This window comes from Periplaneta americana, chromosome 16, assembly GCF_040183065.1.
Source record: "Periplaneta americana isolate PAMFEO1 chromosome 16, P.americana_PAMFEO1_priV1, whole genome shotgun sequence".
NCBI lineage: Eukaryota > Metazoa > Arthropoda > Insecta > Blattodea > Blattidae > Periplaneta > Periplaneta americana.
In genome coordinates this window covers 178,332,288-178,349,099 of record NC_091132.1, presented here as the reverse complement: position 1 = coordinate 178,349,099, position 16,812 = coordinate 178,332,288, and the positions used below count along the sequence as shown (strand labels likewise).

Below are 16,812 nucleotides of genomic sequence, written 5' to 3'. Positions count from 1 at the left end.
GGATCTACTATCGACAACTCACATTCAGGAATTACATGTGCGTTATTCTCATTTTATTAACCAGCAGGATATCATAGAACAAATCTTGATGCGGAAATAATGGCTATTCATATCTCACTCCAACATCTACTATACAGAATAGATAAATTTAGAACTGCTGTCATTGTCTCTGATTCTAGAGGAGAATTATGTGCAATAAATTAAATTCATATAAAATGATGCCAATCCAAATTAAAGGATATCACAAAATGATTCAACAACTTCAAAAACTACATTAAAAAAAATTCAATTGCAATGAAATTGGTGGAAATGAAACTGCTGATTTTCTTGCAAAAAAAAAGATCAAATTTAATTCAGAATACAAATACAAGCCTAGGTCTACCTTTCACATTCATGAAAAGACTAATTAAAATCAAATAAAAAATCAAGCAAAACCAAGCACTGAACCACCGCTGGGTCTGGTAGAACTTTTGATCGGTGGAATAAATGATAAATATCATAATAATTATACTAAATAACCCTGCCATGAAACGTTATGATCAGGATGGTAATCAGTTCGCTGAGGTAATTAAGTGAGAACACACATTGCCTACGTTAAAGACAGACATTTATTTAAAATAAACCAAATAATAGCGTCACACAGACTATATATATGTCACAGCGTAATGTTAAACCCAACTGGTTACCTTACATGAATGGTAATTCCTCTTTGTTGGCATCCATCTTGTCGACTCACCTCACTCATAACCAATACTTAACACACATATAATCGTTACACTGAAAATGGACACCCATCACACGTCACACAACAATGAAAGCCTCCATTTTGAATTCCATACTCGTACAAAGTTTATTGGTGAAATCTCTAAGTAAAACGTTCCCGAATAAGGCAATAAAACTTCTAGTAGCCCGTGGTTGACTATTAGTTACATCACAGCTTGAGAGACCAGAACAGCAAATAAAATACCGATAGCTAAACAGAAAATCGCATCCAGTTCAATATAGGTAGCACATCAAATGACTGAGTATAACTTCCCGACCCCGGGAGTAAACGTTACCATCCTCTATCACTCTTTCTTCCACGATCCAATCGTAGGTTCCCGCAACAACGTGTACACTTCCAGCTAGCACGCCGGCCACCACCAGACAGAACGCTACTCTAAAACAATAACTGGCCACACAGGCAAAATATAAACTGGCGCCACCATCTTAACCAATCAGCAAGCGCTATTATAAAATATTAACTGCTCCCTCGATAAAATAATAACTGCTCCCCCGGTAACAACTCATCACAGGTTATAGGAACAGAACCAGAGAAAACGGAAAAACAGAAAGATGAGAGAAAGTAAGCCATCTATATAAAAGAAATAAGACTTACATTAGAAAGGAACAAACTACAGGCCATCTATGAAGAGTAAGAAGAACTAGAACAAACAGAGAAAATTATAAAGATAGAAAAATGAAAAGAAATAGGAAGGAAAAGAAAGACGTGCCGAAATATAAACGGCGCAGCACTATGTACCAAAGCCAAAGATAAAAAAAATTGAGCATATAAAAAAAAAAAAAAAAACAGAAATTATTCCAGAAATCCCACGTAAAACTGCAGTAGCAAAATTCAGACTGCTTACAGAACACGATTATTTGGCCAAACACTTGAATAAAATAGGAATTTACACAAATCCAAATTGTCCTCTATGCAACAAAGAAGAAGAAATGACTGAAGATCATGTACAAATCTGTGAACTTCTACCTGAGGGATCCACAACAGAGAAATATTGGAGAGCAAGAGCATTAATGGTTTCGCTGCCAAGGCCTAGCATTAGATAACAACAACCACAACAGTTTTTTGAGTTGCGAGAGGAGAATGCGAAGAAAAACGTCTCAAGGAGGGTTACAGCGTTGAAACACATTAAGTTTTGTACTATCAAAACTACTGGACGTATCAAAAAACTTATTTCACAAAGCTTGTTCGTATTGACTTCATCTATTACCTCTGTCAATTAATGTAATAGATTGCTTTCCATCCTGTATACATTACAGGTAAACAATGCTTAAGCATCTTCCTGCGCCAAAATTTTTCTTTTCTCTTCTGCTCTATCATCCCAGTCTTCTTCTGTGAATGTTTTATGTTAGTTTCATCAATCTCCTACATCTACGTAGTCCATGGCCTTCCTCTCTTCCCCCTGCTTTCAAGAATCCATTCCAATATTTTTCTATTAAATTCAAATGATTTGCATGGTCCATGAAAAGAACTTACATTCAAACTGTGTCGTATTAACTATACTTAAAACCTAGAAGCTGATAAGATTTCGCAAAGCGTATCGGTAAAAAAAAAAAAAAAAAAAACATGTGGAATAATGGTAGGCTATGACTCTAGACTAGAGTTTATTTACTTCATGTCTGTTGAAAATAATCTGCACGATGTATACCTTTATATTTTTAATGTAGGCCTAATTCCTATAAATTTCATACGTAATACATTATTATTATTATTATTATTATTATTATTATTATTATCAATATACCTCAGACGAAAGTAGCTTGTCTTCTAAATCAGTGTTATCACTTCTTTCTGCTGCCGACATGTCGACCATGCCTTCCAGTTCGACCACATCCATCATAACTGAAAGAAATAATTAACAAATTCATTCACATGAAAACTTTCAACAGGTGGGAAAACTTCTTAGCTTTATGTTATTACGAGTATAAGAAGTACTTTAGAACAAAAATTCTGAACTTTTATTTTTCGTGGAAACATCGACATCCTCCAAAAAACATGAACCTGGATTAATTAAACCTCTATTTATTGAGACATAAAACGCATACTATATCAGATTAATTTACAGGGAACTTCTGAGTTTAATTTATCCTACATAAGTTGGTTATTTCTTTTTCAGGAGCTATTGCGATTGACAACTCGAAATTTATATTTTTTGTAAAGTCTAACTTTGACTCCTAAGTGTTGGATTCATAATAGCTTGTCCTTTGTACCTTATTAACAACGCTTCTGCAATATTCAGCAGTAACATGGCCATTTTACAGAAACGTAGATAAAAATAGCATACTATATTAGAAGTAGTATACAAGGGAAAATGTGATAAAACGCATAAATACCCTCAAAAGTAATATAATCAGCGGTAAATTACAGAAGTTGTACGGGTTACAAAAAAAAACTGTGAAATTAAAGAAGAAAAATATCACGTGTCCCTAGAGATAGTACCGGTATGTAAACCATCCTGTATAAATAGCGTTTAAGTTACATAATTTGCTACCAATTCGATTTTAATCAAAATAAACACTGTAATAATATGCGTCATTTTATAGAAACTTAAATTATAGATCTACGTATATACCTGTCACCAACGTTCTGTATCAAAATACTCTCAGGCTCCTAGTTCTGCACTACATACTTACTGAAACTTGATTTCATATTATCTGGTTCTGTTTTACAGAGATCAAGACAGCCGTGATCCAATTTGACGTAAAAGGCAAAATCATGAAATATAATTACCAAAAGAAAGTCGCAATTTCCAACCGCAAATAACACTCTGGGTTACAGTGAGTAGTTAAATGTACTCCATAACCTCTTCTACTCAATTACCATCCTCTCCCTCCCGTGGTGCGGCCGAGTCACAGCGATATAACCATTCCATCAAAAAAAGGAAGTAGGCGTAATGCCATTTCACCACGCTGGTCTACCACAACATTAATGTTTTTCTTACACGGCAAATAGGAAATACAGTCAATGGATATGCGATAAGATGACTAAACCTCGGATTTTAGATTTTATGCCCATTATTTCCCGAAGGCATAAATAAAAACTAATGATGTAGGTACACGTTTCATGAAAAGTTATATAACCTGGCAGATTTAAATATGCCTAAAATGCCTATTCTACCCATTAGTACCTATTTTGTGTCTTTGACCTGAAATTGCCTAAATTAAAGAGTGATAATGTTTATATCCTATAAAATTTTTTTCACTTCTGTCTCACTATATGATGAAACTTGAAGCAAAAGGAAAATCCTTTCAAGAACAATTTCAATCATTAGGGAAGCAGAAGCTAAAGCAAAAAGTGCAACAAGGAGGATTAGTGATAAGGTTAGGGATAAATGGAGTAATGTATTAAGAAATAAATCTTGCATTTCCAATTTTCAATAATGTATGTGATGTTACGAATAGGGAGGATGTAGGTCTCCAGAAACAAATAAGCCTGATAAATATAGTCAAGTTCAAATACGTACCTATCACGTCAGTGTCGATTTAAAGGTCTTTTTCAGGTTACAAAATGATTCTTTCTGATAAAAGATGCAGTTTAACACCTGAAAATCTATAATAATAATAATAATAATAATAATAATAATAATAATAATAATAATAATAATAATAATAAAATTGTGATGTATTACAATGTCAACTATGAATAGTTCAGCACCAGGAAAATGAGAGCATCGAAATAATGTAAAAACATGACAATAATAACATTTTATTTTGTGGCCAGTAAAAGGATTTAATCTAGTTAATTAACGTTATTTCTTTTGTTAATTTAATATTTGTTACATCGTCGGCCTGGTTGGCAGAGTTGGCATAGTGCTGGTCTTCTATGCCCGAGGCAGGGTTGCCAGATTTTAGATATACCAAAGAGGGACATCTTTTTTCCATCACCTGATACAGCACTTACTTTTGTTTAAAAAAAAATAATAAATTATCCCTCTACGTATGTGTAAGCAGTTAGTACCTAGTATGAATAGCAATTTTAATAAAAGTCAAATTCTAGGCACAGGTTTACAAGCACAAAGCAATATTAATCTGGCTGTAAGTTACACAACATTTCTCTGGCGTCTTTTTGAAGGCTTGTGGCAATATGTTTATGTAAAATTATTAACTTAATGGTTTAATAGTAGTTCTGATAGTCTTCCCCAGCTGTATATTATTAACAATAAAGCACAAATTCCAAAAGATTGATCACGTGTGACAAAATATTTAATTTTCAGTGTTTATTAATTGATTACAATGACATAAAATTTATTGATATCTAAATTGACATTTTATATTGTGCCTTAGCATATTACTGCACAAAACCCATCATTTAACATACAGTATACATTTTCAGAGTTTATATAGGCCCTACATATTTATCATTGGAGTTTAGCATTTTCAACAAGCTTTTATCCATTCCCTGTGCCACGCATTTCTGATGAACGTCTCTTTTTAAATGTTTAGAAATATATTCACCACTGACTTCGCTGCTACAAATCTTACACTTGCCAAAATATTCGTTTTTTCCAATGTTAAAAAACAAAAATTTTAAATGTAATTTCATTATTTAGGCCTAGAAGAAAATAGTTACTAGGTAACCATTAGATCACACAAGAGTTGTTAATTTTCTAAAGGGGGGACTTTTTGCGTCCCGCCTCAAATCGAAGCGGGACTCAGGATTTTTATATGAAAATCGGGACATGTCCCGCCAAATTGGGACATGTGGCAACTCTGGCCCGAGGTTGCGGGTACGGTCCTGGGCGAGGTCGATGGGATTTAATTGTGCTTAAATGCGACAGGCTCATGTCAGTATTTTACTGGCATGTAAATGAGCACTTGCGGAACAAAATTCCGGCATACTGGCGAAGCTGATATAACTCGGTAGTTGCGAGCGCCGTTAAACAAAATATAATATTGTAAATTTTATTACTAGACAACAATGTAATTTTATTATCTCAACAATAATTATTACTCCCTACAATTTAATTTCACTCCCGTCAACAATGGGATTTGCTCTCCACACAGTAACACAGCGTTCGTTATTGCACTCCACAGACGACAATGACAACTTACTTGGACTATTACGAACAACAATGAACTGTTAATCTTAACTAATATTCACAAAGCACTATTTACAACACAACTGTCAGTTCTCTGTTCACAGCTCGTTTGTCTTGGCTAGTTCTTCTGACTCTGTCACTCGCGTTCACAGAATCTCGAACCCCAGACCTTCAGAGATGACCCGCTACACTTCGAACTCAGGTCCCCCAACTGCGGTCCACTGCACTCGAACTCCGGGCTTCAGGCTCCACAGTTACGGACACAACTCAAGTCGCGCTCTGGTCTCGAAGCTGGCTTCACTGCTACACAAGACTGTCTGGCTTGCTCTCCACTGTCTTTAACAACACTGCCTTACTGACTGACTAATCATGATTGAAACTGTCGTTCATTCGCGTCCGTAATTTATAACCACAGCGACGTAACCGAGAAAGATCGAGTTCGCGATTTTTCAACTTCGACGGACTTCTCGGCCTCTCTAGGCAAGCAGAAGATGCGCGCGCAAACTCCCATCGCCGCGTCGCCCTTTCCCCTCTCTTCTCTCCGCCGTAGTACATGTCCCAGGAAGCAGGTGCCTATCCTCCGTCGGTCGTGAGATCGAATCTCACGTCGCTGTCACAATATTTTTACATTTTTTTTTTTGTTACGTCCATTTTACTGTTAAAGATAGTGATATTATGTGGTATTACACTTTCTTAAAAGCCTAAAATTCTTTTTTAGAATATATTTTACAGTTCTTAAAGCCTATCTCAGGTGCCTAAATCTACATTTTTAGAACCTAAAAATCCGAAGTCTCGTCTGGTTAACTGGTTTACAGAATGAGAGATCTTTCTTTACGTCAGCAGATATTACGTCGATACTTAATCTAACTTAAATAGAAACAACTTAATATCTGTTAAAATCAACAATTAACCGAGGAGTACGACTATCCTCTTTGTTATTCATAATTTACATGAATATCATAACTAAATAATTATATTTCTTAATGGTCTTGATGCAATCAACAGAAAAATAGGAGATTGGAGTTCAGCTCATTCTCTTTGCAGAATACAGAACTTACAGTTTTCTCTTAAACAATAGAATCAACTGTAAAGACTCTGTAAAATTTTTAGCAGTGCATGTATAAACTACACTTAAATGGGACTGTCATATTGACATACTATCTAAGAAACTCAACAAAGGTATTTTTATGTTAAGGAAATTAAAAACAAATGTACGTAGATGAAATTATTGGGGATCATCAGTGCGGTTTTCGGCGTAATAGATCGACTATTGATCAGATTCTTTGTATTCGACAGATAATGGAGAAAAAATGGGAGTATAAGGGTACAGTACATCAGTTATTCATAGATTTCAAAAAGGCATATGCCTCGGTTGAGATGGAAGTTTTATATGATATTCTTATTGAATTTGGTATTCCCAAGAAACTAGTTCGATTAATTAAAATGTGTCTCAGTGAAACATACAGCAGAGTCTGTATAGGTCAGTTTCTATCTGATGCTTTTCCAATTCACTGCGGGCTAAAGCAGGGAGATGCACTATCACCTTTACTTTTTAACTTCGCTCTAGAATATGCCATTAGGAAAGTTCAGGATAACAGGCAGGGTTTGGAATTGAACGGGTTACATCAGCTTCTTGTCTATGCAGATGACGTGAATATGTTAGGAGAAAATACACAAACGGTTAGGGAAAACACGGAAATTTTACTTGAAGCAAGTAAAGCGATCAGTTTGGAAGTAAATCCCGGAAAGACAAAGTATATGATTATGTCTCGTGACCAGAATACTGTACGAAATGGAAATATAAAAATTGGAGATTTATCCTTCGAAGAGGTGGAAAAATTTAAACATCTTGGAGCAACAATAACAAATATAAATGACACTCGGGAGGAAATTAAACGCAGAATAAATATGGGAAATGCGTGTTATTATTCGGTTGAGAAGCTCTTATCATCCAGTCTGCTGTCCAAAAATCTGAAAGTTAGAATATATAAAATAGTTATATTACCGGTTCTTCTGTATGGTTGTGAAACTTGGACTCTCACTCTGAGAGAGGAACATAGGTTAAGGGTGTTTGAGAATATGGTGATTAGGAAAATATTTGGGGCTAAGAGGGATGAAGTTACAGGAGAATGGAGAAAATTACACAACACAGAACTCCACGCATTGCATTCTTCACCTGACATAATTAGGAACATTAAATCCAGACGTTTGAGATGGGCAGCGCATGTAGCACGTATGGGCGAATCCAGAAATGCATATAGAGTGTTAGTTGGGAGACCGGAGGGGAAAAGACCTTTGGGGAGGCCGAAACGTAGATGGGGGGATAATATTAAAATGGATTTGAGGGAGGTGGGGTATGATGATAGAGACTGGATTAATCTTGCACAGGATAGGGACCGCTGGCGGGCTTATGTGAGGGCGGCAATGAACCTTCGGGTTGCTTAAAAGCCATTTGTAAGTAAGTAAGTAAGTAAGTTAGTATTGAAATGCTAAAATTCGTATACTATGCTCATATCCATAACCATCTGACGTATGGAATAATAGTTTGGGGTAATGATCCTAAAATAATAAAGTTATTGAAACTACAAAAGAGGGCAGTAAGAATAGTTTGTAATGTTGATAACCGTACACATTGCAAAACTTTATTTCGGAGACTTGAAATTTTAACTGTACCGTCTTTGTATGTTTTAAGTTGTTTAATGTACACAAACAAAAATTAATAATTTCACTACAAATAGCTCAGTGCATAGCTATTCTACAAGGCATAAAAGTGATTTAAGAAAAGGACAATGTAACTACACTACTACTAATAGCAGCTTTGTAGAGATTTGTAAGAAGTTATATAATGTTTTACCCGACAATATTAGTGATGTCTAGTGATGACAGTCCTGACAGTACTGACTAGGTTGAGGCAGCCTGCTGACCAATAGTAGATCCAGGGGCGGCTCGTCCATAAGAGCTGCGGAGCTGCAGCACTCCCTGCTTTGACAGGAAAATAAAAATAATATTTATTTTAATTTTTAGAAGATTTGTTACAGCTTTTATTGGTAAATTGCTTTATATTTCATCTGGCCGGGAATATGTACTATTATCTTATGCATAATCTTTTAGCGCGTCGACTGTATTGGAATTGACACTGCATTCAAAGTCGTCCTGGGACCTGCAGGGTGGTCAGCTCATAGAGAGTCTCGCTTGGTCGGGGTTAGAGAGGTGAAGGGGAGCAGAGGAAAACTGCCCCTGTTTAAAACCCATATTTCGCTGCAGTGGCTTGCAGAGCCAGGCAACAAGGGATCTTTCCTCTCCTCCCACACCGCTATTGTAATACTGCGTACTACTTACTGTTGTAGAATCTTATCGAGTTAATATAACGAAATTAATATTCTCTTTTGCCTTATTATTACGAATATATATCCAGCCTCCAGCAGAACCTAATATTTGCCTTAACTCAAAATGATTGCACGAGTAGAATCCTTTTGATATAGCACGTAAAATACGAAAGAAACTTCTTTTCCAGTTTTAGAAAATTGTTGACCATCAGTATATCTGAGTGTTGCTTTGGTGTGACGTGTTAATACCGTAACTTAACCAGTGCAAATGTGGAAGCATGAGTGTGTGTGAATTACAGAATATTAATTTTATTTTTCCCTTGCGGAGAATACTGATGTAATGAAGTGAAATTAAAGGGTCGTCCGTTACCCGACTTAAATCTTACTTAAGCTTCATCCAGCCGAAATAGTGTATATATATGTAAGGAAATATAACAATGAAATTTACGCTAAGCATTTGTGGTTACGTGGATGTGAACAAAAAAAAAATCTGTATTTTGTTTTCCTTGCCTCCTCTTCGGTGGTGATGCTGCATGGACTAGGAGTGATGTGACAGATTTAGGACATTTGCCCCTAAAAAGCAAAATGCACGAATCTTCGCAGTCTCACCTGAAAAATGTTGTTTCATTGGCTATGTTACGTAACTCATACTGCTGTGCAATAAAGTGAAACGAACAGAACAAACATTCTCAAACATAATCAAGAAGTGATAAAAAGTCGTGAAATTATTTAAAAAAAATTGATTGTATCAAATTTTGTGGCCAATATGAACTTCCCCTTAGGGGACATGATGAAAAAACGATTCGAAGAACCCTGATGTGTTTCGTGGGTTGCTACAATTCGTGAGTAATCTAAACGAGCCTCTCAAAAATCATTTGGAACATGTCACTGTTTAAGGTTATTCTAAGACAATTCAGAATGAACTGGTAGATTGCAAGTTGAGTGTCTGCCGATCTGAAATTCAGACTGAAATCGATGGTATTAGTTTTTCTTAAGGATTAGCAAATGGTCCTACAGACATCTCCCAACTAATTCAGGAAGTTTTGGTTTTTCGATATGTAGTGCATTTATTTTTTTCCTATACTTATTAGTAATGGTATCAAGAAGTGAAATTTGTATGTACCGAAATCTACTGCAGCTCTCCCAATCCACAAGTTCACGAGCCGCCACTGGTAGATGCTATCCTGCGATCATATTGGGGTTGAAATTGGATGATGCAGGTACCTAATCTGAAAAGCTGTAGTCAAAAAGAAAGAAAGAAAAAAAGCAGTTTTAACTTGCTGAAGAAAATATGAAGTTACGACTCCCAAAGTAAAATATTCCAGAGCTGAAATGGTTCCCCAATTGGATCTATAGGAAGGGACTACTTTTGGAGGCAAACATCTAAAACTTCAAGGTGTGAATATTCTACAATGGAATGAACAGGTTTGAGTCATTACAAGAAAACAGAACTTATTAAATTGCTATTATTACATAAAAAGATATTAGATGTTGTTGGAATCATGGAAGCCAACACCACAATATTAAAAAAAAAAAAAAATTCTCAAAATGAATGGACATTACGCTTCCAAAAAAAGACAAAAAGCTAGCGGAATTGTAATTGAAATTAATAAACTTTCAAAATTGGGAAACAAATGGATGAAACAGATAAAAGGGAAATATCTGAAATAGGATTATGGAAAAATAAGAAATATTTTCTCATAAATGTTGTATATAGAATCCACCTAAAAATATACTTGATTTAAATCATATAGAAATTTCACATAAAACTGCAATCAAATCAAATTTTAAAACACATTCAATGACAAGGGGTTATAATGATACTAATACAGCTGGTAAAATATTGGAAGATCGGATAAGTATTAACAGTTTAAAACTAATATTTCATAAAGAGCAAGATGGAACATAATTATATACATCACACAGGATTTACAGCAATCCAGTCTACTTGTTCTTTCTTCTAATACAGCTGATAGATTGCTTAGAAAAATTTCAGATACTTTGGATTCTAATCATAGCTGGAATTGTTGATATAAAACAAATGAAACAAGTAAGAAAACAAAAGTAAAAAATCTCATTGAATTTTTAATAAGTTAAATGGAAGCAATATACAAAAGAAATACAAGGAAAGTTACCACTTAGAATTCAAATAAAATCCGAATTATCAGACAGCATACACTATAATATATGCAAAAATTTATTGAAACTGTAAAGGAGTACATTCCAGAAGGAACAGTTAGGACATACAAAACTTTCAGGACATTCATTCAGTGTTCTGCCCAAGATCAGGTTTTTCACTGCAAACCTAGCTTTCTCCAATCTTTCCTATTTTCTGCCTTCTTTTTTGTTTCCTCGTATATACCTTAATGTCGTCTATCATCTGATATTTTCTTCTCCCCCTAACTCTTCTTTCGTTAAGCATTCCTTCTAGTGCATCCTTCAATAGACAGTTTCTTCTCAGGCAGGGATCCAAGCAATTCCTTTTCCTCTTCCTGATCAGTTTCGGCATCATTCTTTCTTCACCCACTCTTTCCAACACAACTCCATTTCTTATTCTGTCTGTCCATTTCACACATTCCATTCTTCTCCACATCCACATTTCAAATGCCTCTATTCGCTTCTTTTCACTTCGTCGTAATGTTCATGTATCTGCCCCACACTACACACAAAGCACTTCACTAGTCTTTTCCTTAGTTCTTTTTCCAGAGGTCCGCAGAAGAAGCTCCTTTTTCTATTAAAAGCTTCCTTGGTCATTGCCAGCCTCGTTTTGACTTCCTGGCTGTAAATTATCAAGGTATCTGAATATATTTGCTTGCATGCGTGAGTTCATGACTAGTTAGCCACTGACACCCTCACAGCCATTTCAAAAACATAGAATCATGAAATGAGAAGTGTTCGACTCATGAATCACTTTCACAGGCAGGTTAGAATTGCTCCTTGCAACAATAGAGAAACACATGCATTTGAAACTACCCGAATATTCTATACACTTTCTATAAATTCACATATAAATAAACTGCCGTAAATATGTTCCACTTTTCTCTTTTTCTACATGCGACAGACACTTTGCACAAACTCTGATGAATGCCTAAATAGAGAAAACCTTCCTTAAACATTATATGTGGATATGTTATAGCTTGTATCGCTGCGATCCTCAAATTTAGGATGTTCCTTGTCTAACAAAAAATGTCGCAATGAAGGGTTTGAATAAATTCCCTAATATTTCCTTACATAACTTGAAAATTAAATTAAGAGAGAAGTAGGTTCCATAGATATCACATTTGAAAGGTCCTCTCATTCTTGACCTGCCTTTCATAGCATATAAGTGACACTAGAACTGAGTTTTGCAGTATTTTAATTCGACTTTTTTTAGAATTTTATGTCCCAGATATTGAAATGTTTTAATTCTTTTTTTTTTCTTCGAATCTTGATTGTTTGTAAGATGCATCACGAACAAAGTGTATGGAAATATTCAACTAAATCGGACAGCTAGTTTCGAGATTATTTTTATTAACTAGACGAATGCAAGTTTTGGGATATAATCAAAATAAAAGGGTCACAAAAGATTTAAAAGAAATTTGATTATATCCAACCTATGTTATATTGCAATAATAAAATTCTTAAGAGGTATTGAATTTTTGAGTGCTGATGCTGATATAACCTCGGCAATTGCAAGCGTCGTTAAATAAAACATAATCTACAATACCTTGAGGTTTATTATATATATATACCCATGATTCATGGGCATAATTATGATATTGGGAATTCGTGTCATCTTAGTTTTGGTATACTGTGTTGTGAAAATCCTATATATATATATTTTAAATTTGAATTCACATAATCAATATTTTTACTGTTAACTTACCAGATACTTAAGATTTCGCAATGTTAGATGTCAATGTATTGATAACCACGAAAAATACTTTCATGGAACTTGGCCAGAACTGCATATACAAGCAGTGTATTGCACATGTAAAAACGTACCTTTCGCAGAAAAGAAATTTGTAGAACGAAATCCAATATTGAAGTAGGTACGAAATGAGACTTTGAGGCAAAAAATGTAGCGTACTTAATGAATTCCTTATCTGTTCAAGGAACAATTTCTTACAAGAAAACAAATAGATTTCACATATTTTTAAAATAAAAACTCGATACTAGTGTCCCTCAAGTGAAGAAGATTGCAAAGATAACTTACTAGAGACATTGCATTTGTTTAGAGTTCACTAGTAATCTTTAAGTTGTTTTTTTTTTCTTTTTTCGTTAAATGCATGTTTCATTCTCGCCATTGTGATTAGCTACGTGAATGTTTAAACAACTTTTCTTCAATAATGACTTTTGACACACTTCATTCTTCAGGGATGCCCCAGATGAATGCACACGCTGATGGCATTTGAGAATAACAGGCCGCGAAAAACACTTTCCACAGACAGCGCAAATGAATCGTTTCTCGCCGGTATGTTTGAGAAAATGCTGTTTTAAAGTACACTTAGTAGGAAAAAACTCTTCACACATAACGCATTTGAAGGGTTTATTGCCTCTGTGATGACGATCATGGCGTTTTAGACTAGATGACTGCGAGAAAGACACGCCACAAAAATTACATTTGAATGGTTTCTCTCCGGTATGCCTCAGAAAATGAATCCTCAAATTACTCTTTCTTGAAAAACTCATTCCACATTCATCACATTTAAAGGGTTTCTCGCCGGTGTGTTGGCGTTCATGGCCCTTAAGAATAGAAGACTTCGGGAAACACTTGCCACAGACATCGCACTTGAATGGTTTTTCGCCGGTATGCTTCATTGTATGCATTTTTAAACTAGCTTTATTATAGAAACTACTTTCACACACATCACACTTGAAAATTTTGTCGCCCGTGTGCTGACGTTCATGGCACTTTAGAACATAAGAATTCGACAAACACAATCCACAGAATCCGCATTTGTATAGTTTTTCGCCGGTATGAACAAGTTCATGGCGTTTTAATCCTGCGTTGTTGAAGAATTTTTTTTCACACAATTTGCAGTTAAACAACTTCTCACCTGTATGAATATGTTTATGTTTGTTTAATAAACTCAATTTTCTGAAACTTCTACCACAAAAATCGCATTGGAAATCTATCTTGTCGAAATGCTGGCGTTCATGTCGTTTTAAATAGGTGTTATTCGAGAAACACATACCACAGTTACCACACTGGAATGGTTTTTCTCCAGTATGTAGGCGTTCATGAATTTTCAGGGTTCCAGACTGAGAGAAACACTTTCCACAAACAAGGCACTCGAAAGGTTTCTCGCCTGTATGCTTCCGTAAATGTCTTTTCATATCTGTAGATGTAGGGAAACATTTTTTACACAATTCGCATTCGAATTGCTTTACAGCTTCATGAGTCCGTACACGTTTTTCGGAAGAATATGAATTCTTTGATGTCTCACATACGGTCTCCTTCTCTTGATATAGAATAGGATCAAATTCTGATGTTACAGTTCCTTCATTAGTAGCTGCAATCCTATGACGAAAATATACCATAAACGTGTATGATTGTCTCAACAAATTTACAGTGTGGCCCAATAAAAAGGTAACCGAAATACTCTGTATACAACATTCTCAAGAATTCCATGAGTCCAATATTTTGCACGCGTTATTTTCAATCTGCATCGAATACCAGAGTTTATTCTAAACGCTCACTTACCGGAGAAAATTCGTTCCTTGCGTTCGGATTTTGATTACGATATCGCTCACTTCCCGCATTTTCGAATGAATAATCAAATAGTGTTGCAATTTACCGCTAGAGGACATTATATCATTGTAGTGTTCTCAACTGAACCTTGAAATAAAATGATTAGCTCTGTAACTTAAACTATGAAGGACGTACCTTGTTAATTTAGTATCTGTTCAATCTCATCCCGTATGTTCTTTTTCCATATTACATTACTATAATTCTAATTTCATAAGTTATAAAGCTCTTCATATTGTTGAACTTAATAAAATAAACTTCGCGTCGTGTATTTCATTATACCTTCGATTCGAGACCTTGCAATCGATATTGATTAGTAAAATAACCTTTGCGACGTGTATTTTTCATTATAACTTCGATTCGAGACCTTACAATCGATATTGATTAATAAAATAACCTTCGCGTCGTATACACCTTCGATTCGAGACGTTGCAATCGACATTAATTAATAAAATAACCTTCGCGTCGTATATTTCATTATACCTTCGATTCGAGACCTTGCAATCGATATTTGCCATGACATCACAGTGTAGTATATAAAGTAACGACGGTCAATACGTAGTAAATATGCATCCAAATATAGTTGCTGACCACTAGGATCGCTAATATCGCCTCATTAGAGACAATGCGAGATAGTACCAGCACAGTCTAGTGTTCCAAGCACTGTCACAAGTCAAGCTTCGTGACTGTATATACTAGACTGTGATGACATTCTATATATGGGTAAATATATAATAGGTTGCGAAACTGCAGTCAGCACCATCTGGCAGGGAGGGGGGGGGGCTGAAATAAGATGATCAGCGCCCAACTTCGAAGATGGTGAACATTAGATCTACGTGTTGGCTACATTACCCAGAGTTCTCTATTTATCCGTTCGAGATATTGCTCGAGGACTGGAGATGGCAAACACAAACATGCTAATAAGCGAACATAAAGTAATACGTGTGTGTATAATCAGTGTATGTTAAACAGTGATGTTTATGGACGTTGTAAAAATAGTGTTGTTGAATGTATTGTAAAGTAATAGTAATATAATAAATTGAACTATCTAAGTAGTTCTTGCAGACTTTTCCATTGCGCTGTACAATAAATACCCAAAGAATACAATCCCAATTACCTAACCTTCTGCTTTATTTTTTGTCTCTGTCTGGTTATATTTTAATCGGGCAGTGTAAAACACATAGTCTCTTTTATCTTCCTGTTGGCTCCGGTAAGAATTTTCTGTAGAAGATGCTATGAGGAATAAGAATGTAAATGTTTTATTTTAAATTGGGTTAGTTTTGAATATCGATGAGGGCGGGAGGGAATACTTTCTGCACAGTTTAACATTTTCGTCACAAGGTGCGCTGCTAAATGCATGGAGAAATTACTCTTTTCGCTACTTGGTGCGCTGCTAGATGTAATAACGCCCCACCCCCAACAGGTGGCAGCAAGGTCAATTTCTACAACAGCGCCTCTAGTGTGTGTTACAGGAAACTCAGTAGTTCGCATCTTATTATATATTCATCCATGTTCTATATTTCGATCTTGGACCGTACTAAAGCCGTTTAGAATTCTGTGGCAAGAATTCTGATCGGAATCTGGTTATGCGGACAGAAGCAATATGGCCAAGCGGGCGATGCTCCATTTAAAATAATGCAAAGATAAAAAATCAGAACGCGTCGCACGGATCCGATACGCTAAGGATTACATTACATTTGGACAAAGTGACATTGTGGTCTGCTGTGTCTTCCAGTGGCATCAATGGTGCGTATTTAATTTAGGATGTGCATAGAAACAGAATTAACGCCACATCAGAAGAGTACAAGGAGCAAGTTATTGAACGTTTCCACGGGAATTTGGACAAATTTTGTTCGCTGAACAACCTTCATATGCACAAACAAGAGTCTCAACAAGAATGGTGTGCCTATTTCAACAGCTGTTCCCGGTCGGCTGA

The 16,812-nt window shown here is 35.5% G+C and overlaps 1 protein-coding gene across 4 annotated transcripts in view; it reads right to left on the bottom strand.

Annotated features, from left to right (window-relative positions):
* LOC138692072 (zinc finger protein 664-like) overlaps positions 1 to 16,812 on the bottom strand; it is a 48,417-nt gene that overhangs the window by 10,608 nt on the left and 20,997 nt on the right. The window contains exons 1-2 of one of the 4 annotated variants that reach the window (XM_069814977.1): positions 3,354 to 3,421; positions 2,526 to 2,623 (exon numbers count right to left, since the gene is read on the bottom strand). In XM_069814977.1, coding sequence (XP_069671078.1) covers positions 2,526 to 2,621 — 96 coding nt within the window. In that variant the 5' untranslated portion in view covers positions 2,622 to 2,623; positions 3,354 to 3,421. Of the gene's footprint in view, positions 1 to 2,525; positions 2,624 to 3,353; positions 3,422 to 8,341; positions 8,799 to 11,219; positions 14,649 to 16,812 lie in introns of those variants that run through there. The other 3 variants (XR_011330007.1, XM_069814978.1, XM_069814976.1) reach the window with 3 other exon arrangements.